Source organism: Thermochaetoides thermophila, assembly GCF_000221225.1.
Source record: "Thermochaetoides thermophila DSM 1495 unplaced genomic scaffold scf7180000011823, whole genome shotgun sequence".
Classification (NCBI taxonomy): Eukaryota; Fungi; Ascomycota; class Sordariomycetes; order Sordariales; family Chaetomiaceae; genus Thermochaetoides; species Thermochaetoides thermophila.
The window spans coordinates 582273-607445 of NW_006383039.1; the positions used below are offsets into that span (position 1 = coordinate 582273).

Here is a 25173-nt window from a genome sequence, read left to right on the forward strand (position 1 = left end):
CTTCCAAGACTTTCGCATTTTCGCCTTTTCCTCGTAATCATAACGTCTAAACTCTTCCAACAAGCTGAGCTCCCGAGCGTATGCAATCTTCTTCCGGAGCTCTTCATCTGGAAGTAACGTTTTGGGCGCATCCCAAATAACATATCCCCACTCCCGAAGGATGTCGTGTCGAGGGTTATAAATCAGATCCTCCCCTCGTTGCCAGCAATCTTCATGAGCTATCCTCCATATCCGGAAAGGAGAAGACTCATGACCATCGGGGCCATTCGCAGGCCAGTTGAGGTCTATCCAGTCTCTGGATCCGACAAGGTCTTCTGACACCTGAGTGTCTAGGTTTTGCCAAACCAGCGGCCATTCTTCTGATGAATTGCCACACCGGAAGTTGACAGCAAGCATGTGCCTGCTTTGTGGAGGGACCTGTCCGAACGTTTGACAAAAAAATATTGTATCTTTCGTTGTATGTCTTTGTGCGATGAAGTTTATAAAGAAAGTCAAGTCCCTGGAACAGCTAAAGGCGTGATGTTAATTCGAGGATATTCTAAAGAAAGGGGGAAACGGTACTCTGCGGATACTGAAAACTTACGCAAGCCTGTTTGTATTCATTCCATTTCCCCTTCACCCTCCAGTTTACTGAATTCGCACCCCACTGGACATCATGCATTGCAACATCATCAAATGCTGCCGAATAGCTCTTGTTAATCATCACAGCGCTATGTCAAAGGGAAATAGTTCATACATACCTTCAGACAACACACGTTCAAAGTAGTCATGAATGCATGCTAACTGTTCATTTACCCATGGTGAAAAAGGGTGAAAGAACCAGACGCCAAGACCAGTCCGTAAGAGTTTCCGTTCCTTTCCTGAAAACGGATAGTTGAGAACATTACAATACCACTGAAACCGGTATATCGCTCGCTGTATACGAAAGATCTCATCCTCGGACGCTCCCGTGCAACTTCGTCGTACCCCAAGGTGGCGACGAGCTTTCGGTAAAGTCGTGTCAATGTACTGTTTGGTGAAGTACTGTATCCTGGAATGTGTCTTGCTCAAAGAGTTGGCAATTTGTGGGGTGAGTTGCAAGGGCTGGAAGCAGATATCTGGCTCTACAAGTTCAAACATGAACTCCGCATCGTGGAGAAAACAACCCAGCTTCAGAACCTTAGACCGTTTGTAGCTACTCGACGCAGCTCTCCATGTCCGGCGAGCGTAAGCCATGAGATTGGCAGGAATCTGGTTAGTGATGATTGCTCGGATGATTTGATCGCGCATTTCCATAAATGCATTATAAAAAGAAGAGTGTGCGAAAATAGCTGCTGACAGCGACTCCATACTGTCCAAATTCATGAGAACAATGGTCCACAGGTGCAAAGGTATTCTTGAGAATGAAGGCTCAATGGCGGTGTTGCGAGCTGTTTTTGAAAGCCCCGAGTCCTCCATGCTGATGTCGTTGCTGGGGCATTGCGAGTATCCAGAACCTGTGTGATGGGAATCATTATTTGAATGGTCCATGAGGTACATCGGAGAGCCGGAGGAGTGCAACTGCTGTTGCTCTAGGGCCGATTGATAGGAAGAAGGTGAATTGGGCGAAGTGTATGGTTGGTGAATCACTGCAGTTTTCCCACGGTGCTGCCCTGCATCTATCGCAAATTGACAGTTGGTTTGATAAATTTTGCAACATCAACAGCAATATGTACTACAGTAAAAACATCACAAAAAGGCAAGAAAAGAGGAAAAAACGACGATGCAGCAGCTTCCTCGAACCCGTGCCACCGGCTCGCAGAGGCGCTTCAGCCTGAAACTGACCTTATGTCAATAACAAGATCGTGAAATGCGCAGCATTTCACATGAAGTATTTCATCATAAGAAGCTGTAAGTACTCTTGATTTTGTTGAAGATGTTACTACCTTGAAGGGATGACAGCAAATATAGAGCTAATTCCGATACCTTCAATTTCATAGGGAGTACGAACGCCGAAAAGATTTCATAAAGGATTTTAAAAATGTTTGGATTAAACGTGAAAAACAAACAGGCCATCCCTCTGCGCAGAGCCATAAGAAGGCTGAAGAAGATGCAGCCATCAGTGCTATTAAGTGGAAGCAGATCGAAGACGCCCACACACAGGCACTCTTGAAGCTTGGTGCTCGAAAAGAGGACCTCACAGACCTGAGTTCCTGGTCCGACAGTTCTGGCAGTAGATGAGAAGATCTGCTGGTCACAGCCACTGCATGCGGTATGACTCTTCGCCACCATCGATCTGAAGTTCTGCGATTTTGCGTTTCTTTTCCCGTTTTGACAAATGAGATTGGATTCAACATTTATCCTCAATTAGCGCACAATACAGACTGAGTTGGAAAGGATTGAGGATCCCAGAATGGCTAGGCTGTTGAGATACACCAGAATATTAGCAAGAAAGTGATTCAGAAACTGCAAGACTTTGCTTGTCGGTGACATCGAAGACGCAAGTCAATGTGGCCGTCGCTTTAAGGCAACTGATATTTCCCACAGGAAGCAAGCTTTAAAAAGTGGAAGCGAAATTTGGCTTTATCTCACGTGTGAATTTCTCGAAACTTTCAATGGTCGGATCATCGCAGGTGTAAACCCAACGGGAAGTCCTCCATACTTCTAACAATCCAGAGAGACCCCCTGAGATGGTTCGAGAGATGTCAGGCTGCTGGATTGAGAGATTGGAGTTCTCACACAACCAAAGCGGCCGTTGTCACAGTTGGCAAGCAACTGTTTGTATTGCTGACTAAAGAGTTTCTTGGGCCAGATGGCTCTGCTTGGAATCTATATACATCTCATGCACTCTTGACACCCGGGAGGAGCTCGAGCAGTTTGCATGGGACGTGTTCGATACCCTCGCCGGAGTGGCAGGCCGTTTTTCGACCCTCCCCAACATGCACACAAAGAGCGTCTCCTGGTGGTCGGAGGTGCTGGCCACGGCTAGGGAGACTGACCCCATAGTCTACCGCAAGCTCTGCAAGGAGGTCAGGGTGAATTTTTACAGGGAAAGGGTTGCCACAGCCTCGACCCCGGCGGAGTGGGGCAAGATACTTAGATGGCGCAGCGGCCATTCGGACGACCAGCTTACCGTCATGGTCGTGAACGGAAGAGTGATCTCGGATACGGAGCGGGTGGCGTCTTACCTCGCTACTCAAGCCTTCCGCCCTGCAGGAGCCCAAGAGGGTTCCCGCCCCGCTTGGCCCGGACCCCGTCTTCCCCCTGAGTGGGCAGCGAGGCTCGCTGACCGGCCCAGCGACGATGAGCTCAAGGATGCCTTCCTCGGAGCCATCTCGAACACACCCGGCCCCGACTGGGTGCCACTGACATTTCTCAGACACACCTGAGAGCTCGTTCGTCCAGCTGCCCGGACTATCGCCGAAGGTTGCATAAGATGGGGGTTCTTCCCGAAGACCTTCAAACAAGCGACAGTAGTCACCCGCTCGAAGCCCGGGAGGGACCCGCGATCATACAAGGGCTGGCGGCCGATCACTGCTGTCAACTTTCGGCAAACGTGTGGAGAGGCTTCTGGCCCGAAGGACGACAGCGGCGGCGCTAAACTTGGGGCTGCTCCCCAGACGTTGCAGGAGCCGTCCCATAGATCCGCGCTGGACCTCGTCCAGGCGCTCGTGCATGACGCGGAGACCATGTCGAGACAAGGCTACCATGGGCTCCGGGTCACCCTGGATGTGGACTCGGCCTACCCCTCGGTTCAACCGCCGATACACCGCGAGGTTCTCACGGACCAAGGCTGGCCATACTGGCTCTGCAAGGCAACAGCCGACTTCTGCCAAAATCACCGCTTCTCGTTCCGGTGGGCACAGTCGACTTTCCGCTCAGACACTGGTCTCCTACAAGGCTCTCCATGGTCCCCAATCCTCTTCGTCCTGTACTCCCTACTAATTATCACCCCCTCGCAACAGGAATCTTCGTTTATGTACATGGACGACCACGCATAACTCTCATGGAGCAAACACCCAGTGCAACTAGCCCATCACGCATCCCTCAAGGTCGGCCAACGTTGGACCAAGGTCCGGGGGCTTGGCCTCAGGATCGATCCTAACAAGACAGAGGTCCTGTATATTTCCCCCGGGGGGCTGGGGCAAAGCGAGGCAGGTTTGATCCCGCAAACATTTCGACACAGGTGGAAGGGGCGTCCTTTTCCCCTGGCAAATCCATCAGGTGGCTGGGCGTCTCGCTGGACCCCAAGCTCAGCCCTGCGAAGCAGGCGGCCGCGAGGGCGTCAGCGACGACTGCGGTGGTAGGGTTGATCAAGCGCCTATTTAACACGAGGGTCCGGGGGTTCCCCCCCGCGGCTGGCCCCAACATCTTCAATGTAGTCGTCACCCCCTCTCTTCTGTACGGCATGGTCCAACTTGATACTGGCCCACACAGGGCGGGGTCAACGGCCACTTGGTCCCATCCAGACTCGCGTCGGTGTGGTCATCTCTCACTAAAGTTGCAAACACAGCATTGAGGGTGATATTCCCGGTGTGGAGGATAATACTGACCCCGTGGCTCTGGTGGCTTGCTGGCCTCTATCCTGAGTACTTGCTAGACAGAGAACAGGTACGGTGGAGGAACCGCATTGTGATGTTACCGGCCAGCCACCCTCTGTGGATTAGGCTCTTCCGAACCCCCTACCGCTGCTGGTCCCGCTTGCACCAAGCGGCCTTTGGTCTAAGGGCTAGGATCCAGTGGGAGCCCAAACGCGCTGGCATCAGAGCATGGCTTGGTCTCCCTTACTCTCCTCCCAAGAAACGTCGCGTCCCTCCCCCGGACATGCACAGATGGTGGCAGGCCAACAGACACCCCTCGGCTCGATGGAGCGGGCACTCGGCCAAACCCTTCCTCGAGGAGTTTTACCGGCAGTGCCCCTCTCGGTGGCTGGCAGAGGCCTCGGGTCACGGCGACTTTCTGGAGTACCACACGCGATTCAACCACTCCCAAGAGGCTATCAGAGAGTGCCCTCGCGGCGGTGTGGTGTCCAGAAGCCACTTCTTTTCCTGCCCTCTCACCTCTTTTAACAACCCACTTGCCGGCAGGCTAGACCCAAGAGCTTTTTGGTCTTCCTTCCAGCCGTTCAAGTCCAGGGCCTCCCAGGTCAAGCTCCAGGGGCAAGCCCAGGACGCTCCCACAGGGCACCCTATCTGTAACGATCCAGACAGACCTCCTGAGATGGGTTCGATGGTTGCCAGGCTGCTGGATTGAGAGACAAAAGTTCTCACACAACCAAAGTGGCCGTTGTGGTTACCAGTTGGTAAGCAACTGTTGTATTGCTGACTAGAGAGTTAGGCCAGATGGCCCAACTTGGAATCTATATACATCACATGCACTCTTGTGGCTTCCCTTTCTTCTTCCTCAACAGCACAGACTGTTGAGAGTCAACATCCTTGGTTGTTGAGAAACACTTTCCCAATGTTCGGTTGTTGGGGGCGGATGTCCGAGTTTGATGGGTCACGACTCCCTTCTACTCCGATCAGTGAGTTGCACGGAAGCTACTCTCGCAAATAGAGTCATTATTGGTCGTGACACTATCCCGTTGCCACGCCTCCCTCGCTCCCCTCGCAAGCCCGCCCCAAGCTCAAGGTGCTGATCATCTAGACCCCGAGCCTAACGATTTGGGGTAGATCCAAACGAGGTACATACCTTGGGCTGGCCGAATATATAATAAATCAATAAATAATAAGTAAATAATAAATAAATGAATAGATAAATGATAAATGAATAATAAATACATAATAAATAAATAATAAATAGATAATAAATACATAAATAAATTAATTAATATACCCGCTGGCAGAGAAACTGGATCCAAAGGTCTTCCGGTACTCCTTCCAACTGTTCAAATCTAGAGCCTGCCAGATCAAGCTCCTGAGCCAAGCGTTCGACACAGCTACAGGACAGCCCATTCCGACATTACTCCCCCCCCCCCCGTTCCCCCTTTCGCGTGTTGCTCCAACGTCGCGAGAACAGGGAGCCCGACAATGACTCGGAGGAGTCGGTGTCGGAGTTAAAGATTAGAGCTCACTTGCTCTGCGGAGTAGGTCCCCGCCCCTCCCGGGTACCCAACCCCCCGGCTGCCTTTTCCCGCACAGGTTTTCTTCTCTCGGGTTTTTGCCCGATGTGGCATGCATATAGAATGAAAGTGGTGTAGCTATTGCTCGCCATTGTCGTAAGCACGACCCAACACTCCTAGGGATGAAGCCGGTCGAATATATATTCCAATGCAATCCAATCAAATTCAACTGGTTAAGCACAGCAATTATCATCTCATGGCCGGTTCATCTGATGCATGCACGGCTGCCTGCTTCGGTGTTTATATAACCTACAAGGATTAACATAACAAGCTAGTTCTAATTCTTATTAGATCCAATCTGGTGTAACTTGCTGTCCCCTTTCCACTAACTGCACACGGTGTGGCAAAAAGAACATGAGCCATGCTGCTGTCTGATAAACGTGCGCGCACGCTACAACCAGATATGACACCGTTACAACTGATCAATCCTTTTTTTGCTATTGTGAAGACCCATCCAGTTAATAATCATTTATATTATGGTTTTGAATCGTAAGAGGATTTTCACCTCCAGCCCTTTTCTCGTTACTACGTTACTAGCCAGTGAAACGGTATAGTATCTCTGTTTGCTGTGATCTCAAGAAAGGCTTTGACGTCTTTACAGCATGGATATGGGAACGCTGATAACGTCGTTTGAGACTAGGCCTTTTGCGTCTTGGAGAAGTCACAAGAGAGAAGAGATCATCATAAAATACGCTGATCGAGCCCAATTGCATCGGCGAAGTGCTCAACGGACCAAACCAGTTGTCTCATATGCTCTTTGATTCCTTAAGGTGAATCTTGGTTTGCCTGGTCTTTGTTGGCAGCTCCAGGAAGCTCATGAACAGGAATAGTAAGAGGAAGCTCTGAAGTGACGGAGTTTTCTCCCGGTCCCTGCACTGGCATGGTGTAAGGTAAGCTGTATGGTGCTCCTCCGGTGCTGGGACTGCTGTGCTTGAGGCTGGAATTCCCCCATACCAACTGCCCAGGTCCTGAAGGCTGGGTTGTACCGGTAGATGCTGCTCTCGCTCCTTCATCTCCTCTAATTCAGCGTTCTTCTTCTGTAATTTGAAGAGTAGGATTGCCACTGCTAATAGAGCCAATGCAAGCGCACCAGCCCCCATAGAAATGCCCACCTTAACTCCACTCGAAAGGTCTTGCGAGGAGTCAGAGATTCCATTGGAAGATGTATTACTTGAAGAAGCTGTTGCTGATGATTTAGGTGTCGTCGTTTGGTTGCTCGTAGGAGAACTCCTAGCGCCGCTCGCAGTGATGCTGGTGGCTGGAGACTGCGCATTTGTCGATGTGAGGGCAAAAACGAGGATTTGAAGTCATCCCATCTTGCCATAACTTGTGCGTTAGGTGGCAGTATCTCCATCCGGCCTACCCCTGAGTCGCAACAGCTCGGCCACGGCGGATTGCAGCAGTATGATGTGTCCAAGCCAGTAACGTTCGAACATGAGATCAGCTCGCCTCCTCCATTATCCCGGACTATATAGTGCCAATGTTCGTATTGGGAAAGTTCAATAGTTTGATATCGTTGAGTAGGAAAACTTACACTGACAATACTGAGGGCAGTCTCCCGAAACCCAACTTTGGTCTGTACATGATTCTCTCACGATCGAGCCATTGGGGTTAGCGCAAAGCTTGTTGGATAAACACCCAACTCCAGGCAGTCCCCAGCAACATACGCTTGTTTCGGCATCCGGATCGCAGGGGAAGTCTTCTTTGGCCAGATTGCCATTCGGATAGTAACATCTTTTCTGGGTTTTGCCAAGCGTCCAGAAGAGCTGCGTCAAAAGGAGTATCGTACGTCTGGTGCCCATTTTCGTGGACCTGCCTGTTAGATGCGCTTTAGGGGTTTCATGTCGATTGGGATCAGGAGTTGACTATTGTATTTTCGGGATCACGCATACTTAAATGCTGAAGGTGGCAAGAAACAACCACTGTTATGCTCATTGCAAAGCTGGCTAACCTGCATGGAACTTTTGTCTTTTTATCTGACAAGCCTCTTGCTCGGAGAAAACGCTGCCACGCTGGTGGGGGCGGCTATCATCGTTTTGCCGCACGATCTTCGATATCAAAGCACCTTTAAGAACCATGCTATCGGATGTGTTGCTGGACAATTCCCAACCTACAAAAAGCGTTTTGCCTCTAGAGGAGTGTCATCAAGAGGTTTCATATCATAGTTATGGTTTGTAGCCCATCACTCTTTTGAGTAGCGTGCCATCCTTAGTGCAGGGGCCATGCTAATCTTCTCTGTATCATTCCAAATTGACCAAATGCCTCGAAGGGCAGCCCATCACTCTGTTCACTGGGTACATCAGCCGATTCAGATAGGAAATCAAAACATTGCATTTGACTGGAACCCCAACTCTAACCCGACAGAAGATTCTCCGCAAGCCACACCCGTTTCCCCATTCTCGAGCCTTGCACTTTGATCATTGTCCTAGCACGTCGTGAGAAATAGCAGTGATGCAGATCAATCATGTCTGGAAAAATTGGATTCAATAAAAAGCTCACCAAAATTCTATGCTCGTGAAAAATTGGGATTGCGAATGCCTAACCGTTCATCTAGGCTCAAGACTAATGTAACAGGATTCTCTAATCAAAACTTTCCTACAGCAACCACACGGTCACCAATCATAATGTTGCACTCCGCTAAATCTTGCACTGCATTACAATAATGCCTGTGTAAACTCATCATTGGTCCTTCCATTTTTTACCCTCTCCTGAAGTGCTTGATGATCCTCATGGTGACACGCACCGCCATTCTCTCCCACGCAACAACAACTAAGCCACGCTTGGTGTCAATGGCTGAGGGTGAACGAGCCCCGGTCGGATTATTCCGCCCATCTTTGAAAGGAACAAGCATTTGCCGCACCTCAGAAATTTCGCTCTGAGAGTTGCTCAACCGACACTTTCTGGATCATTGAAACTTGTGTTTGTGGTCTGTTTACAGATAACAGCATAGTGGTAAGAAGATACAGCTTTAGTCCATTGATGCACGATTGAAACACAGTGTCTGCATGCCATATGGCCTAGTTTGAAGGGCATTGAGATCCTAGTATCATGGTGATATTGCTTATTGTCTTTCTCATTAAAGATGGACATGTTGAAGCACTATCCTTGATTCCTACGAGAAAGCTTCTCTTGGCGATCCCTAGTCACAGATATCTCTTTTTGAGATTTCCCTCCATGGATACAGAGGACCCTTTATTATAATGTCGCTTATATGTTTCAAGCATCCAAGATCCGGGCCGCTACTTCGCACTTCCCTGTGTTTTGGATGATGCGTCAGAAGATCACTCTCGATCTTCTAGAATTCCCAGGATACCACAAAGTCCCTTTTTAGATCTCTGTACTCCACTCTTCTTCATGTGTCGAAATCTGGCCGGTCCGTCTTCTGGATTGCTCAGAACAAACTGAGGATTCAGTGGAAACACGAGGACTTGACAAACTGTCCTGTAAGAAATGGCTCCTTTTGTATTGAAAACCAATATCCTTGAACGTGAGACTAGTAGTGTGAGATTCTCCCAGCACACTAAAGCGCAAGTGGCAAAGTTTGTATGTATGTATGTGTGTATATTTTTTGACTGATGTCTACTTTATCTAGGTACTCGGGTCATGCCCACGGCGACGGTGGGCAATAGCTACCTTACTACTTTGAATACATGTGCCCCCGGAGAAAAGCCAGCACCGGGGCAAAACCGGCGTAAGCAGGGGGAAACACCGGGCGAGTTGCGTAGCGTGTGTCGGGTGGGATTCACTCTTGCACGACCCCAGGGAGGTGGATCTCTAGCCCCGATTCCAACTCCGATGAGCTGGTGTCGGGGCCGCTGCCCCTGTGGAATCGGGCTCGAACACATGAAGGGAGATTGGTAGTCGCCAAGTATGCATGGGGAACCCATGGTGGCGTCCCAGGCCTGGCCCCAGAGCTCAATCTGGGAGGGCCTGGACCTGAACAATTGAAAGGAGGACCAGAAGGCCCTTGGATCCAGTCTGTCGGCGAGTGTAACGGGTGACTTGGTCTAATGCAGACAGGGATCGACAATGGGTCAAATGGGTTAGATGATGGCCACTGACGATGTGGAGTGCACAGCGAAGTCAATTACTACGTGTAATAATCTTTCTTGGTCCTCAGTGTCCTTGTGTTGGGGAGAGGAAAGCCCAAGAGAGATCCTTCATCGTGTCCAAGTAGCCCACCTTATAAAATCCCTTTGCCCTTGTGAGTACCTCGCGGTCTCCTGCATCTTCAGGGGTTCTTTTCAGCGTGGCAAGGTTATTTAACTCATTCTTGCCAACCCCTCATATTTTCCGGGCTCTACCAATCAGATATGCCTTTGCCCTTCTCAACTCTTGTGTCACTGGTATTCTATATATCGACTGTCAAGGATATTTCTTCTCCTTGGATTGCCGTGTCCATGTGACAGCGAGCGGGTGATTGAAGGTGATGAGGGGCAGGAGAAGAAGTGGCCTCTGGAAACCACCGTACCACAGGGGCACTGCTTGATGGCCTCATGGGGGGGGGATGGTTGAACCGCGCGTGGTACTCCAGAAAATCACCATGCCCCGAAGCCTCCGCCAGCCAGCGTGATAGGCATTGCCGGGGATCAGCCGCGGTAGGGAGGTCGGGCAAGTCTGGCTTGCAGGGGGTGGTTGGCCGGCAACACTCCGGCGCGGCACCTCCACCGCTCCCGCTACCTGTCCCACAGGTACTCGGGGTATAGACGTGCCAACCAGCAGAGCCACGGAGTCGGGATCGTCTTCCACACCGGGAATACCACCTTTAGTGCCGCGTTTGCGACCTTGATGAGAGACGACCAGGCAGCCATTAACCCCGGCCCTGGTTGGGCCTGTGTCGAGTTGGACCATGCCGTACATGAGGGAAGGGGCAATGACCGCGTTAAAGATGTTCGAGCCAGCTAGCGGGGGAAAGCCCCGAACCCTCGTGCTGGACAGGCGCTTAATCAGGCCCACAATCGAGGTAGTCATTAAATCCTCTTATTATGACAAACTCTGCTCCGGTAGCTCATATTGAAATATTTCACTCATTGCTGGCCGACCCGAAAGCTTTGCCTCAATTCTTCTGTCAACTTTATGTGTGGCTATTGAGCAATCACTCTCAGATGCATGTTTATCAGTGGTCTTCTGTTGGAGGTTGCGTTGGAGGAGATACCGGCTATGTACTGTTACAAATCACGATGACGATGGAAATATATGTTGAACTCTCAGAAGAGAATTCCTCAAGGTCCAAAAAGCACATGGTTCCAATTATTCGCTTGCCAACGCGATGGGATAATTTTGAAGCATTGAATGGGATCGAACCCGGCCATTATCTGACTCTACGAAGACTTCTCTATCAAATCTTTATCAATCCGATTGTTTGTATTTTACTTGGAGATCGCGGCACTATCGTGCTCCTGGAACACGTCGATAAACCCTCAAATCATTTCTGCAGGCGCCTTAGATGATCGGCTGTTGCAGAACCAGCTTCACCATTAGCGTAGCCTTCTCATCCATCTTCAGGTTGAACTTCCTACTCTTGCTTAGTCCATACGCTAGTTTTGTTTTTCGTTTTCTTGTTGGGGGGTAGACATGCCAAAGAATTGGTCGAAGCCCTTTCGAGAAACTAGAGTCAGATCTCCAGCCTACACTCGGAAGATGAAAGATTCCAGGACCAGTTGCAGGCGGATCTCTCTCTTTTCAAAAGCAAGTGAGCTATTAAGCAGGCAAATAGTGTCTCACTGCTTACTAAACTCACCCACTTCTTTATTCCAGTAACATTCGCCACTGGGCTGTTTAGCATGCAAGTCAAAAAGCTGGGTAATCCACCTCCCGTCCACCAATTATCATCGCTGTCGCACTAATGTTAATAACGTACACTCTTCATGTGATAATACCTCCTAGATGGCTTAGGTGTTTGATCAATGGATTGAAAATTTTACCTTGGCATGAGAGATTTCTCACTTCAGCCTTGTGGATCTTTGGCTTCAGTCCTGTGGTCTTCTTTTCTATTTGAGTGGACCGCATTAGGGATCTGGTCCGCAATGTATATCAATAGTTCAACCGAATGCGGGAACGAAATGACCTGGGAAACCATAAAGCGATGATATAACAGAGGAATGATCGTGCTTGAGAGAACGATGGGCATACACTAATTGCGTTGGTACAGCCACAATGAGGCAGTTGCATTTGAGCTAGTATTGCCATGGAACAGCCTTTAAGGCATGAGAGGATCACGCTGTTAATGTCACTGCAACATACATCATTCATCCTTCCTTGTCGGAATCATGAGCGTTTAATGTCAAATAGCATTGATCGAGACCGCCATACTGCAATTTCTTTACTGTTAGCTTTACTGTATTCGCCCTTGTCTCTTTAAGATGGAATATCGTCAGTAGACTAATAGGTAGTTCTTTTGTTCAAAACAAGTCACAAGATAACGGAAACATGAGAGTTGGTGCGACTCGATGCTGTTCACCTTTGGTTCTTGTCATTCTTGCTTCATTACAACAGAGCTACAGGAGTAGTTGATATTGACAACTTGAAAGAAAATACATTTTATGGAGCTTTTTTGGCGCGTTTCTTTGCTATTCTGAGTCAGTTGACGAGATATGGCGCCATTATGTTCTTTGTTTAGGGGGAGACAAGGAGCGGACCGTCCCAACTGCAACGGCAGTTAGCGAAGCTGAGATACAGAATATTCCGAAAATTTAAAATCCTGTTCTCTTTATTGTGCAAACGGCACAAGGTTACCAATGCATAACAGCTGGTATGACTTAATGATATTTGAGTTTATTCTCACCATTGGATCTTCAATAAAGTATAGACGTATTTAGGTCTAGAATTGAAAACATTTAAACATGTTCTGCTGGAGAACTATACATCGAGAGGGAGAGCTATCAGAATCTGGTGGTTACTATTCAGTCTGTGAAGTAACCTACTAGCTTCTTTAGCTATTGATTAACAGCAAATTTGTCTGTTTCACTTTGCTGTTAACTAGCAATTTTGATGAAGGTGATGCATTAGATATTCCAATATATGTTCGCTCATTCTTGGACCAAACATTAGACATTGGAGATATCTAGTGAAAGTTTAAAGGCTTCGCATCGACTCTAGCGAACTATGCAAAGTACTCCGAGAGATGAAACGGATCGACTGACGTGGATGAGGCTCATAGCCACGAAAGGCACACTTTCCACTTCTCGGAAACTAACAGACAAAACAGGACAGAGAATCGATCTGGGGATAGGTTAAACAGCAGTAGCTTCTAGACAACCATGTGAAGTTAAACAAAAAGGCTATGTGTAATTGCTCTATTCCAAGCATGTGGTAATGGAACTTTAGTGTGAGCAGTTAGAAATCAAAGTTTTGAATACCCTCCTCCAAGTGACTGGCGTATTGCTTAAAAAAACCTTGAGCTACAACCCTTCTCTAGGGCAGTGGAGTTTAAACAGGAGACTGCTGAGAGTCCATGCCCTGGCTGTTGTAAAGGCACATCAATGTTAACTCAGACATTCGCCAACTACGAATCTCGTGTCAAGTTCGAACTCAGAGGTGTAGATAAGCATGGAGCAAGTAGGCTAGGAAGGCATGGAGGGCCAAATGTTTGAAGAACGTGGTCAAAGCGTTAAAGATACTCAAAGCAAATGGTGCAACGTTACCAACATCCTGCAGGTCCGCTCTAACAATTACATTAATATGATGTCACAGAAAAAAAATCAAAAGAACAAAAGCCTATGTTACACCGTTGGCCAAGTACAACAAGCTGCTATTTAAGTGAATCATGGAAGTAATGATAACTTTACCGGTTTTGGATTCACTGTATAAGGATATGGCATACCTAGATTTCAGCAACGTATCTTAGTATAGCTATGTATGCCTGCTTTACGCCACACTCTAGCCATTCAATCAAGCCTAGCGGCTTTCGCTCCTCAGAGGCTACTAAGCTGTACAATGCGAGGGATATTTGAGGGAAGCGAAAGTTACTACGCTCGTTTCTGAAGGATCCTAGGTGCAAGGCTTTGAGCAGTTATTGCTCCCAGGGTTAGAGCAACTAGGACAGTAACAGAAAGATTTAGGCGGAAAAAGCATTCCGTTTATGCCAAAAGCGAAGATCTTGTTGAATGGGGTTGGTGGTATCGAGGAGGGAAATGAAAAGTACCTAGAAAGATAAGAAACACGAATAAAGACTGTCATTAACTCTAAGTTTATGTAACAGACTAGGGTATTAGTGACCGAGATGCGAGGGTATCATAGTTGTATGCTAATTGGGATGCAACTTTTGTCGTCAATTGTTCAGTTCAACCACCCACTGAACGCTAAGGCGCAGTGCCCTCTCTCAACCCCTTAGTCCTCAACGTGAGCTTGATCTCCCCCTCTTCAAGCGGCGGCGTCCCCGCTCCCGTAACCCTAAAAGCCCCTCCATTCTCTCTCACCGCTCTCCTCAACTCCTCCCCCCTCTGTCTCCCCAACGCATCACTCGCATCACTACCCCTCCTACTCCCCCCAAAACTACTCGTAATACTCGCATCATCGGGCAGCACCGTCCCCGACAAGTTCAGACTTCTCACCCTACCTGCCCATAACCCTCTGATACCTCCCCTCTTCCGTTCGGGTATCTCATCCGTCCCCGCGCTGCAAACATAAAGGAGGTACTTCAAGTTAGGCAGGGTATGTCTGATGTCGACAACTTTCAGGCCCTGGCTTGCGCAGAGCGCTTCGATGTCCTTGTTGAGCAGGAACCAGGCGTAATCAAAGCGGTATTGGGCGCTGGAGCCGCCGCGGGGGACATAGAGAGGGAACTCGCGTTGGGGGTCGGGGAGCTGGCTTATGTCGTCACGAATGGTTGAACGGGAGCCGAAGACGCGGATGGGGTATGGGAGGGGCACGGAGAGGTAGTATTGTAGGGCGTCGGTGAGCTGGGCGACGTGGCCTAGGGCGGCGGACAGGACGTCCTCGCTGCTGCTGTCGGAGAGGTTTGGGTTGTATTTTGTGTGGTTAGACTTGAGAGATTGGTCGTAGTCGGTGTTGGGAAGGGGAAGAGAGCATATTTGGAAGCATAGGGGAGGGGCTTGGGGTATGGGAGTGATATTAAAGATGCGGGAAAGGTCTTCGCATATTCGTCGGCGTTGGCCGCGGATTTGCTCCCGTGTTTGGGTAAGCAGGATTTTGGACTGGGCGAGCTGCTCTTTTGCGTTCTCGACATCCCTGGCTGCCTTCTCCTGAGCAGCACGGCCTTGGACAATTGCTTTCCGGCGGGCCGCAATGGAGGCCTTGAGGTCTTCGTTGCGCTTTTTGGCTGCTGCAACTGCTCGTCGCTGTTGTGCTAGGTACTTGTTGGCCAGGGCCAGCCTGTCTTCGGTGTCGGGGACTTCGTTCTTCACCTCTCGCTTCAGGAGTTCATTGATATGTTGAGTAAGCAGCTGGTGTGTGGCGAGGGCATCTTGGATAGAGTTATCCAATGTGGCCAGTTTCATCAAGGCATTGTAGGACGAAGTTGGCATTGATGAAGCTGATTTGGGTAATGGAGGTTTAGAAGAAAGTTCGAGCGAGTAGATGCCGTCTATCATGTGGAAGATCAGGCTGTTCGGTGGGAAGTGGACTCCCTGAAGGCTGCCCAGCCAGTTGAGGGCGCGCAGGTCGACCTCATCCTCCAACAGCAGGCACCATTTTTCCAGGCGCCTTGTCCACACTTTTATTGTAACCCTTGGTGCTCGTGTAATGGTCGAGTCGAGCTCAGCAAGGTCAAAGAATTGGAAGTCGAAATTCTGTTTGGTCGCACGTCAGCCGTCAGCGGAGTTCCTCTTCCCATATCGCAGCCAGTGGCGTACCGTCGCCCGGTCCGCTGTCTCGCTGATATATACGGGCTCATCCTCTCCTTCAACGTGCAGCGAGAAGAATACCTCGGCCAGGCGGCTGTCAAACATATCCCCAAAACGCTTCTGGCGTGTGGTAGCATTTGCATGGGCCAGGCTCATCACAGTGCTACGCCTGCGCCCGGCCGGAGGCCGCAAGTCCTCTGAAGAGAGGGCATGGTGCAATGGTGGTGCCTCGCGCAAGGCTTCGAGTTTTGCAGGAGTACGGTTCAGGGCAGCATCATCGGTAGTGCGACCGCGGGGACGAGAGAAGGTGAGGTTGCGAAGAGATATACCTCGAAGGTGCCGGAGCTTGCGATTTTGCGGCAGTAAGAGCGGACGCAAAGGTTCGACCGACATTGTCTCATGTTATGGAGTGATAAAGGGAAATAATGGATGAGTTTGCCATGAAATCCAGGCATTGACGATGTTGATAACGCTGGCGAGATGTTGGAGTAGATGATGCAGCTGCCAGCTGCCACCTCTTGGGGTTGCATCGGTGAAGCTTAGCTACAGCATTTCTTGGCATCAAACTCTATTGTGGACGTGGTCCGTGCGTCGGCCTGGCTGTTCAGCGAGGAACCAACAGAGCGCCAAACATGAATGATCCCATGAAGGTTGAAGTTTAATATGATGAATATAAGCAACGCTTTTCTCGAAAATTATAACCTATGATTGAGAATTAATGTTGATTTGTGATTCAGCTGATCCCTTGACCCAGCATTTTGCCCCACTCATGGGGCCCGAAACCCCACATTCACAACCCCACATGCACAGCGCGCGATGTCCGTTCCTTCAGCCTAATATGTTTTTCCCGTCTCAATATGCGACAACAACCCAGCACTTCACTTCCAGGTCTTTTCATATCATGCCCCGACTTCCTGCATTCCAACTAACACCACTTTGATATCACTATTGCCAGTAGGCCCGTTGATACGATGGCATTGGCCTCTCGAACTCAATCGTGTTCTCCCGGTATGGATCGCGCGTCGGTGACAGTAGATGAGGTCTCCGACCCTGGTGCCAACCAGCAACATCTCTTTTGTCAGCAAGCTCACCTGAGGGTGGAACCTTCGTGATGACCCCATACAGCCGGTCGAGTTCCTGCTCCTCTTGTTGAAGCTTGCATCGTCGCCAACACCAAAACATGGTGCACACTACAACCATAAGGACAATGACCGCTCCTGAGACTCCCATCCCGACCTTGAACGCTGAGCTCAAGGGCCCATGACTATGCGGTGAACCATCATCAATGACAGATTCTGGTACCACAACTCCTGTTCTTGCTGACAATAGGCGTGCATCGAGTTCAAGGGGTTTGATGGTTGCTTCAACAGTGTTGGTTATGTCAATAGTTGCGTCTGGCTCATGTGCTTTGACGATCGTGTTGCGATCACTGCGATGCCAGTGAATTTGGATCATTGTTGTTAACAGACTCGTAGCTGTAAAGCTTGCCTTTGGGTTGGGGACTGTTTGGAATACGATTGCACCACTCTTCGACCCGTCGCAGGTTACTGTGGGTATCGCGGCTGCAGTGGCTACCATCGTGCATGTTTGACCGTTGATATTCGCGCAGGTGTAGCTGCTAAATAGCACATTAGTTATGGCACCACTGAATATAGACTGAAGACCAACCTTGGACAACAACCAACAGCTGTTTCGCCATCATTCAATCTCGACTGCACCAAAAAGTCTGCACACCTAGTGCTTCCTCCTGTGGCTGAGCAAGCTGACCAGTATCCAACTGGGCATTGCAGGCCTGGGGAGTAGTATCCCTGAGGAGGGGTCGACTGCTCGAAAATCTTTAAAGCTGATGGCCAGCATGTTGTAGCATCAACTGGCTTGTCGTGAGTGCATGACTGTGAGAGTATTGCGACATCTTTTCTTCCTTCAGACCCACTAGCTCCAGTAACAACGGCACGCCCCGCGGGCGATGTGAAAGTCGTTGTCAGTAGACCGAGATTTGTGGGGGTTGGTCCAGTTTCCACGATTGTTGACATTGTGATCGAGGATAGACCTCAAAGCCTAGTTCGCCTGCTAATCTAGTGGACAAGCAGTGAAGGTTAGAGTAAATTAGCCAAGTGGCTGGTAACCAGGTCTAATATTTTTCTGGAATCACTTCTGGTGGCAACAGATTTCATATTCTTGCTTCTTGATCAATGAAAACCATTGCCCTTGGCAAAAGCCTGAACCCTTTTATGGGAAGCTGCCGTGTTTCACCCTCCTTCATCTCAAGTCTTGTACTCCTCTGCCGATTCCGATGGCCGTAGTTATCCAGCTATGTTGTGTGTTGATCCTTGCTTAGCATGACCAGCATTTGCAACACCTCAACCCACAGCCCTCCAGTTATCAAGCATAGAAGCCAGGTCTCGGACCCCAGCAGTCAGTGGTGCAACGTTACATTTGCCAGGCACAGCACTAGTCGTGCCGAAGATGTTGGGTGGTTGAGAAACTTCTCAAGGATGTGGGTGAGCATGCACATTTCGTGTTGTTGATGATTCTTAGTCCAGATCATCACTTGAGCCGAACTTTGGCAGTTCAGCACAGGGCCAACATATCGATTGAGGAACGCTCCTTGCCAGGACCCGCAATTGTTACTTAAATGGTAAGGGCTTCCTGCTGTGCTTTTTACTGCCTAGTTGTATGATGAGCAGATCCTGCGCTCCTCATGCAGCCAACCTCACCGTTCCGTTCTCTCACACACTGCTGATGAGCGTCTGAGCGTCTCGAGCACTGACCAGTTAACCCGGATCCGAGGGCCTGTGTTACAGTTCACAATCACGGATGGGGACTGCAACCTATACGGTTTACCTACACAGGTTCTGGTCAACATCTTTGCATCTTGCTCGATAGGGCATTATCTCCTGGGTTTGGTCACAACATGTCGCCATTTCTATGAGATCTGGAAGGCCAATGTTACTATAGCTCTCTGGCCGGTGTGGTTGTGGTCTGTCCTAAACGTGGAAGAAGCCCTCTCACAATATGTGCCACGCTTCAGTTCTCACAACATGGATTGTGGGCACTTTCTGACCATTCACTATGCCTATAAAATGGGAACAGGCCCGTGTCAACTAGTGTATGAGGCAGAGAAGGAAAAGCGCGTGCCACCCATTGGCATCTCACCCGCGGATCCCGAGCTGTGCAAGGAACCTTCAACGATGAAATCGAGTAGATCTTTTGCATTCTTCGGCTTGTAAAATCTTTCCAGCGTTCCTCAGGATTCACGATAATGCTCGCAGGCATTGATATGTGCATGAGTGCTTGCATTGGTGTATGAACAAGTATCCTAAAGAGCTTCCTTCGGGCCATATCCACGAATGGGATTCCAACATAAAGGCACAAATGCAGAAGACAATTTATCTGGTACTTATCGCCGGTGCACCACTCCACAGGGCATACAAGGAAACCCTTTTCACGGCAAAGAAACCACTCGGACCCAGAGATCAAGAACTTCCCTCTGCCCCAATACTTTCAGCCAAAGCATTATGAGCTCTTCCGTCAATTTGTTGTTTGCACCACGAGCTCGAACCTTGTGGAGGAAAAACCAATCTTTGGGCCTTTGACAGAATGGCTGCTTCAACATATTTTTTGTCTGATCACGAGGCAAGATCCGAGAAGAAATCGCACCAGAACGGCATTGAGAGCTATGATGCACTTATCTTTGCCCGCGCTTGCCCACTTGAACCGTGCCCACGACCATGGCTGTATGAGGATTGTGCTTACAAGCTTTGTCGACCGAGATTCTGATGATCAAAACCCCAACTACCAACCCGATCATGACGACCGATGCAATCTTGTAGTTGGTCAACACATGAAAACCGGCTACTTCATTGTCCGGGAGCTGATGAAAATGCTTTGGATTGCTGAGAAATTCGGAGGTGGAATTTGGTATGATGATGTTGAGGGTGGCGAATTCTTCAAGGAGCATTTTGTCCTAATGTCACCACACAACGGCCGAGTGAAAGACCCATGAGAACACCTGAATCAACTGACCGACCTATCAATGGGGTTTTCTTTGGTACATTCAGGTACGAAAAGGTGGTAGTTTAATCCGTTACGGACCTGTCGTGGGTCGATGCGTTGCCGCATGAAGTATGGCCGACTCTCAACGTCTAGTTGGCAAATTCCATCTGGAACAGTCACGCTGACTTCAACTACACATTCTCGGACAAACCGCAATACTTGGAGATGAACGCTTGGTGCTTCAGGAGCTCGATACCTATAACAGAACAATGTCCTCCCTATGCCTTTCATCAGACGCATTGAGCACTGGTCCTACATTCAAGAAGCGTATGAGGGCTATACCAACCCGAAAGAAAACACTACGATGTCCTAAGCTATGAGACTCTCCTTCCCTTAGAGGAGCAACATCCAGTGTTTGGCCCCTTGGCAAATGGCTCCTCGATCACATCATGACGGATCGAGACACGCAAATGCAGGCCGTGGCCATGCACAACGATACGTCCTCCTCTTGTGACCCAGACTATCCATGCTGGCCGTACTATGGCCGTAGTATGCCCCTTTTTCCAGACTGCCGTGTAAGATTCGCCTGCCCCTTTGGCCGTTCAGGAGAAGCATTACCATGCTCGCAAAATGATGTATTCATCACCCTTCTCCCCTCATGCACAGGGTCACTCTCTCGTGTGGGAAGTGACGAAAATATTGTGGGTAGTTGAAATCCTTGGGGAATACGGGCTCCGGCACGATTCAGGCGAGCCGTTGTGTGATGATTTAAAGATGTTGAGATGCACCATGTTCTGGAAAGACTGACCCTCACTCTCCAAGGAAGTTGCGGAAGCCGGTCATTCAAAATAACAAACGACGGGCTTTGGACAGAGAAACTGTTGTCTTCGCATGTTCAAAGCCGAGACGGTCTACATAATAAGATCAGTAAGCAAGAGCAGGCGGCCCTCCCTACTCTATCGCCCTGTAGTCGTTAGTTTCGGGTCTTACATTCAGAAAGCCCCGACTCTGAAATCCCCTTCGGCATGAGCATCTAGGTCGCACTAAAACACGTCTATCTCCACTCCAGTTACTCAAACCGCACGTGGTTCGACCTGGGGTATTCTCATTTTTCTGACCTCCTCTCTCTCTGCATCTACATTTGATTACTTCATGTTGTGGTACCTCGAGCTTATCTGGAAAGCGGGCTTGTTCTAGGAGGAGAGCGACCTGGATTATGACTGCAACATGCTTTAGCGTCCGTATGATAAGTTTATGTCGTCGTTTGCTGTGTGATGTGACCCGCGCCATGGTTTGATGAGATTCAGGAGGATAAAAGACGATGGGTTTGTGAGCCATGAGCAGGGGCTAGTTGAGTTGGATTATTATACGACTAGTCGAGGGAAGGGGATTTTCTGCCTGAAAACTTTTGAGTTCTCTAAGTTTAAGTGGCGGGAGTATAACTTTGAGGGGGATCAGGGAAAGAAAGTCTATGAAAGACCTGCCAGCAGTCTGGAATGGTACGGGGTTTGGCATCAGCAAGATAACATGCCTGAGCACACTGATGCAACAATAAGGTACTTTCTTCAACAAGTGGAGGATCATTCGTTTTTCCACCAACGCTAGTGTTACACACTAAGCAACCAAAATCAAGAGGAGAACTGGGAGCTTGAACGACTATGAGTGACGTTTCCCTGACGGCCCATACAAGACCTAGCAGGATCTTTAAGCCCACTCCTCTTCGTGGTCGTGACGTCACCTGAAGGACCCCGCTATCAAGAGGCGGGGGCACTATAAGTCGAGAACGTGTCGCCTGCAACATGGCAACACCTCACCAAGTAGCTTACCTTTCGCCGGTATTGAAGCAATTAAACCACAGTATCCATCGCAAATGCTATCTTTAATCCGCATCCCTACGATTCTCTGCAGGGCAACAGTCGTACGGGCCAGTCTCGCCGCCCGTGCCAGCATTCCTAACAGCTCCTTTACCCAGCTGAAGTTGCAAGATCCAAAGCAACCCACATATTCACCTAACATCACTTCATCCCCTCCCAGTTATGTCTATTATCCCAATACAACCTTCACAACCAAAATATACTACGGCCAACTACCCCAGCGTCGCACTTTAATCGCGACCACCCGCCCAACCACCCCCAGCATGTCCAACCCCGGCCCGATGCCGCCGACCGCCTCAGCCTCCACAACTTCACCTTTACCCCCCGAAGCACAACACTTCGGCGCCGAAATCAAAGGCAACCCAACTGAATCCGAAGCCGACGTTGCCGCCGACCGGTCCGATCTCGATCCCCTTCCTGACTATGTCAGAAGGCAGATGAAGAAGGCTATGCGGGAAGGGGGCGGTGAGGCGGGGTTCCCTCCTGCGGCGCCGACGCCGACGCCAGAAGAGTTCGGGTCCACAACATCGTGGGAGTCGGCGGATCAGTGGTTTGGGGAGGGAGTGGTGAAGGGGAATCCGACGACGAGTGAGGCGGATGTGGCGGCGGATCGGTCGAGGGTTGATCCGTTGCGGAGAAAATTAAGGTTTCGGAAAACGATAGGAGGGAGTTAAAAGCGGGGTGTAAGCAAAGGCTCAGGGCTGAGCGGGGGAAAGATAAGAGGATACGAGTCTGAGATGGGGGAATGGAGGGAGGTTGAGGAACTGAAATTGGGACCATAATGCAATGGGAGTGGTACAGCTGACCTTAAAAAAAACAAACATTCCGATGGAATACACAACTGGGCGTTATGGTTGTGCTTTGGTTGACGGGAGGAATGGAGTTTGGAATGTGACAATAATTTCAGGGATGTTTTGAAAAATGGGCAAACAGGATAAAATAGCAAAAGGTCAAACTCCACAAGGCAAAGGTCATTTACGAGAGTGTACCTGCGTAACATTTGACACTGCTTTCCATGTTTATGACCTTCCCTTGTTGAGAGCTCGAAGCAACGGCGTGAAATTGCTGCCCACAGAAGCAGCAGCTCCCCCAAGAGCCTCCACCTTTTTTACAAGACTTTGTCCCACGCCAAGCCCTAGGTGTGCTTATCCCTTCCTACCCCACAATCAGACAATTTCTGAAATACTGTTCCTAGATCAACCTTCGCACTCCATTTCTATTTTAGCAGATACCAATCAGCCCGCGTGGCTCAGTGGTAGAGCGTGACACTAGTAGGAGATGAGATCCGAACCATGTCAAGGTCGTCAGTTCGATTCTGGCCGTGGGCAGAGAGATATCTACTTTTGGCTCCGTATCCAATACAGGACTTGTTCAATTTTAGATCTTTTTGACACTGTCTCGGGGAGGTTGTCACCAGAATATGAGGGTTTCAAGGGAGAACAAATGTGAAAGAGCGGCCCCAATAAGACAGGTTGAGCCCAAGACTATGGGCTGCACGCAAGAAAGGGCATGGCGACTGAGATATCAATGACGAAAAAAAGGGGAAAGATATCATAGAAAAACCCCAAAGGATGTCATCTTCGAATAAATCATGCCCACTTCAGCACAGCCTTGATAACCTTGCCAGACTTCTATCCTCAATCGCCTTCTCGTAATCCTTGAAGTCGTAATATGCTATGAACTCGTCCATCGGGAACTGACCCTTGCGGTGCGCCTCCATCAAGAACGGAATAAACTGCATCACTTTGGTCAGCCTCTATACCTCATTCAGAGTCTCTCCTGTGTAGGTAAACCCACCTCACTCGGCAAGCTATCCCCCTCACAGCACCCAACATACTCCTTCCCATACGTCAAATGCTCCATCACATCCACACTTACACACTTCCCGAACCCTGGAGCGCCCACCGTCGCCGCACGTCCCTTCGTCCCCAAGCAGTCAATCATCGTCCTAATCACCGCCGGTACTCCCGTGCAATCCACCGCATAATCCACGCCAACAGGAGGACAGATCTTTCGAATCTGCTCAACCACATCCTTCGCCCCACCATTAACCCCGTGTGTGGCGCCCAGCTTCTTCGCCAGTTCCAGCCGCGAGTCTTGCAGGTCGATGGCGATAACCGTCCTCGCGCCACGGATTTTCGCCGCTGCCATAACCGCCGCCATTCCCACCGACCCGACACCGAACACAGCGACCGAACTACCGGGCTTGACGTCCAACGCATTCAAGACGGCTCCAGCACCTGTTTGCATACCACAACCCATCGGCGCGTACAACGCGAGATCAGTCCCCTGTGGGACCTTGACCACACTAGAGCGGTGCACGAGCGTGTGGCGGGCGAAGGAACTTTGGCCGAAGAATGTGCTGAAGATCCCTGTCGAGGGGTCGTTAGGCTCCAAAAGCATGGCAGGCGTGCCGTCGGCGCGTGAGCCACCAAAATTGCGGTCATTGAAGCTGTGGCAGTAGGCGGGGTGGCCTGTGATGCAGGGGGGGCAGCGCTCGCAGTGGGAGAAAGAGAGGAGGACGGAGTCGCCAGGGGAGACATGGGTTACGTCGCTACCGATTGAGACAACGACGCCGGCGCCTTTTCTCTATCAGCACACACATATATGCACATCAAATAGGCAAAGCGAGAAGAGAAAGAGGGCTTACCTTCATGCCCGAGCACGGCATTCGGCCGGCAGGGGAGGATGCCCTCGGCGCAGGAAAGGTCAGTGTGGCAGAGGCCGGAGGCGTGGATCTCGACGAGGACTTCGTCAGGTTGAATGGCGTTAAGGTAGACCTCGCGCAGCTCGAATTTGCCATCTACATTGGGCACGACGAGGGCTGTTGTGCTGCAGGACATTTTGGTGGTCCCCGATGTGGAGTTTGGGGTAGATGAAGAAGTGAAGTCAGGCGCGACAAACTGTCCGTGGGTGATGAGTGAGTTTGGGATGATGAGTGTAAGGAACTTGAGATGCTGGGAGTGAAGGACAATCGAGTTAAGATTCAGACAAACAACTGTCCTTCTCTTCATCCCCTGCCCTACACAAAATAAGTGGACTCATCCTATCTCCAGTCCTCGCATCAACACTGTCCACGAGTCTTCTCCGCAGGGCTCGGCCCGTCTCCTCTCCTTTCTTTCACTCACATTTCTGTCTCAACCTCCCAGCGCAAGCTGCACAGGTGTCTTAGCAATCCGGTCGGAGTGGTGGTGGGATGGAAATCTCAAATCCTTGTGACAGGGTAGCATCCCCCATGTAGGACTCCAGGACGCAATGTGGGAGCCCCGCGATACCCGAGATCCGCCCTGTCACGCGGGCGCTGCCAACTTTCTTCTCCACTCCACAATAACTCCCAAATGCCCCAGTGCTCCACGAAATTACCCCACGGGGTGCTCCAGTTCACCATCATCGGGTATCCATGCCGATTTGGAGAAAATCA

At 49.9% G+C, this 25173-nt stretch overlaps 4 protein-coding genes and 1 non-coding gene across 5 annotated transcripts; 3 read left to right on the forward strand and 2 right to left on the reverse strand.

Annotated features, from left to right (window-relative positions):
• Window positions 1-2897: 2897 nt before the first annotated feature.
• Window positions 2898-5211, forward strand: CTHT_0074300 (uncharacterized protein; the record flags this gene model as incomplete). The annotated part of the gene is made up of 4 exons (XM_006697620.1): window positions 2898-3317; window positions 3414-3937; window positions 4183-4359; window positions 4626-5211. The coding sequence occupies 4 exons, from the start codon at window positions 2898-2900 to the stop codon at window positions 5209-5211; spliced, it is 1707 nt and encodes a 568-aa protein (XP_006697683.1).
• A 9168-nt stretch (window positions 5212-14379) lies between these two features.
• CTHT_0074310 (putative UV radiation resistance protein) lies at window positions 14380-16275 on the reverse strand (the record flags this gene model as incomplete). Its single annotated transcript, XM_006697621.1, has 2 exons — window positions 14380-15828; window positions 15892-16275. The coding sequence occupies 2 exons, from the start codon at window positions 16273-16275 to the stop codon at window positions 14380-14382; spliced, it is 1833 nt and encodes a 610-aa protein (XP_006697684.1).
• Window positions 16276-22015: 5740 nt separating this feature from the next.
• On the forward strand, window positions 22016-22426 carry CTHT_0074320 (uncharacterized protein; the record flags this gene model as incomplete). Its single annotated transcript, XM_006697622.1, has 1 exon — window positions 22016-22426. One exon carries the CDS (start codon window positions 22016-22018, stop codon window positions 22424-22426), a length of 411 nt encoding a protein of 136 aa, XP_006697685.1.
• Window positions 22427-22990: 564 nt separating this feature from the next.
• Window positions 22991-23080, forward strand: CTHT_0074330. Its single transcript is given in 2 exon segments — window positions 22991-23026; window positions 23045-23080. It is a non-coding gene; the product is annotated as a tRNA-Thr (tRNA).
• A 272-nt stretch (window positions 23081-23352) lies between these two features.
• CTHT_0074340 (alcohol dehydrogenase-like protein) lies at window positions 23353-24595 on the reverse strand (the record flags this gene model as incomplete). Its single annotated transcript, XM_006697623.1, has 3 exons — window positions 23353-23487; window positions 23631-24334; window positions 24403-24595. The coding sequence occupies 3 exons, from the start codon at window positions 24593-24595 to the stop codon at window positions 23353-23355; spliced, it is 1032 nt and encodes a 343-aa protein (XP_006697686.1).
• Window positions 24596-25173: the final 578 nt, after the last annotated feature.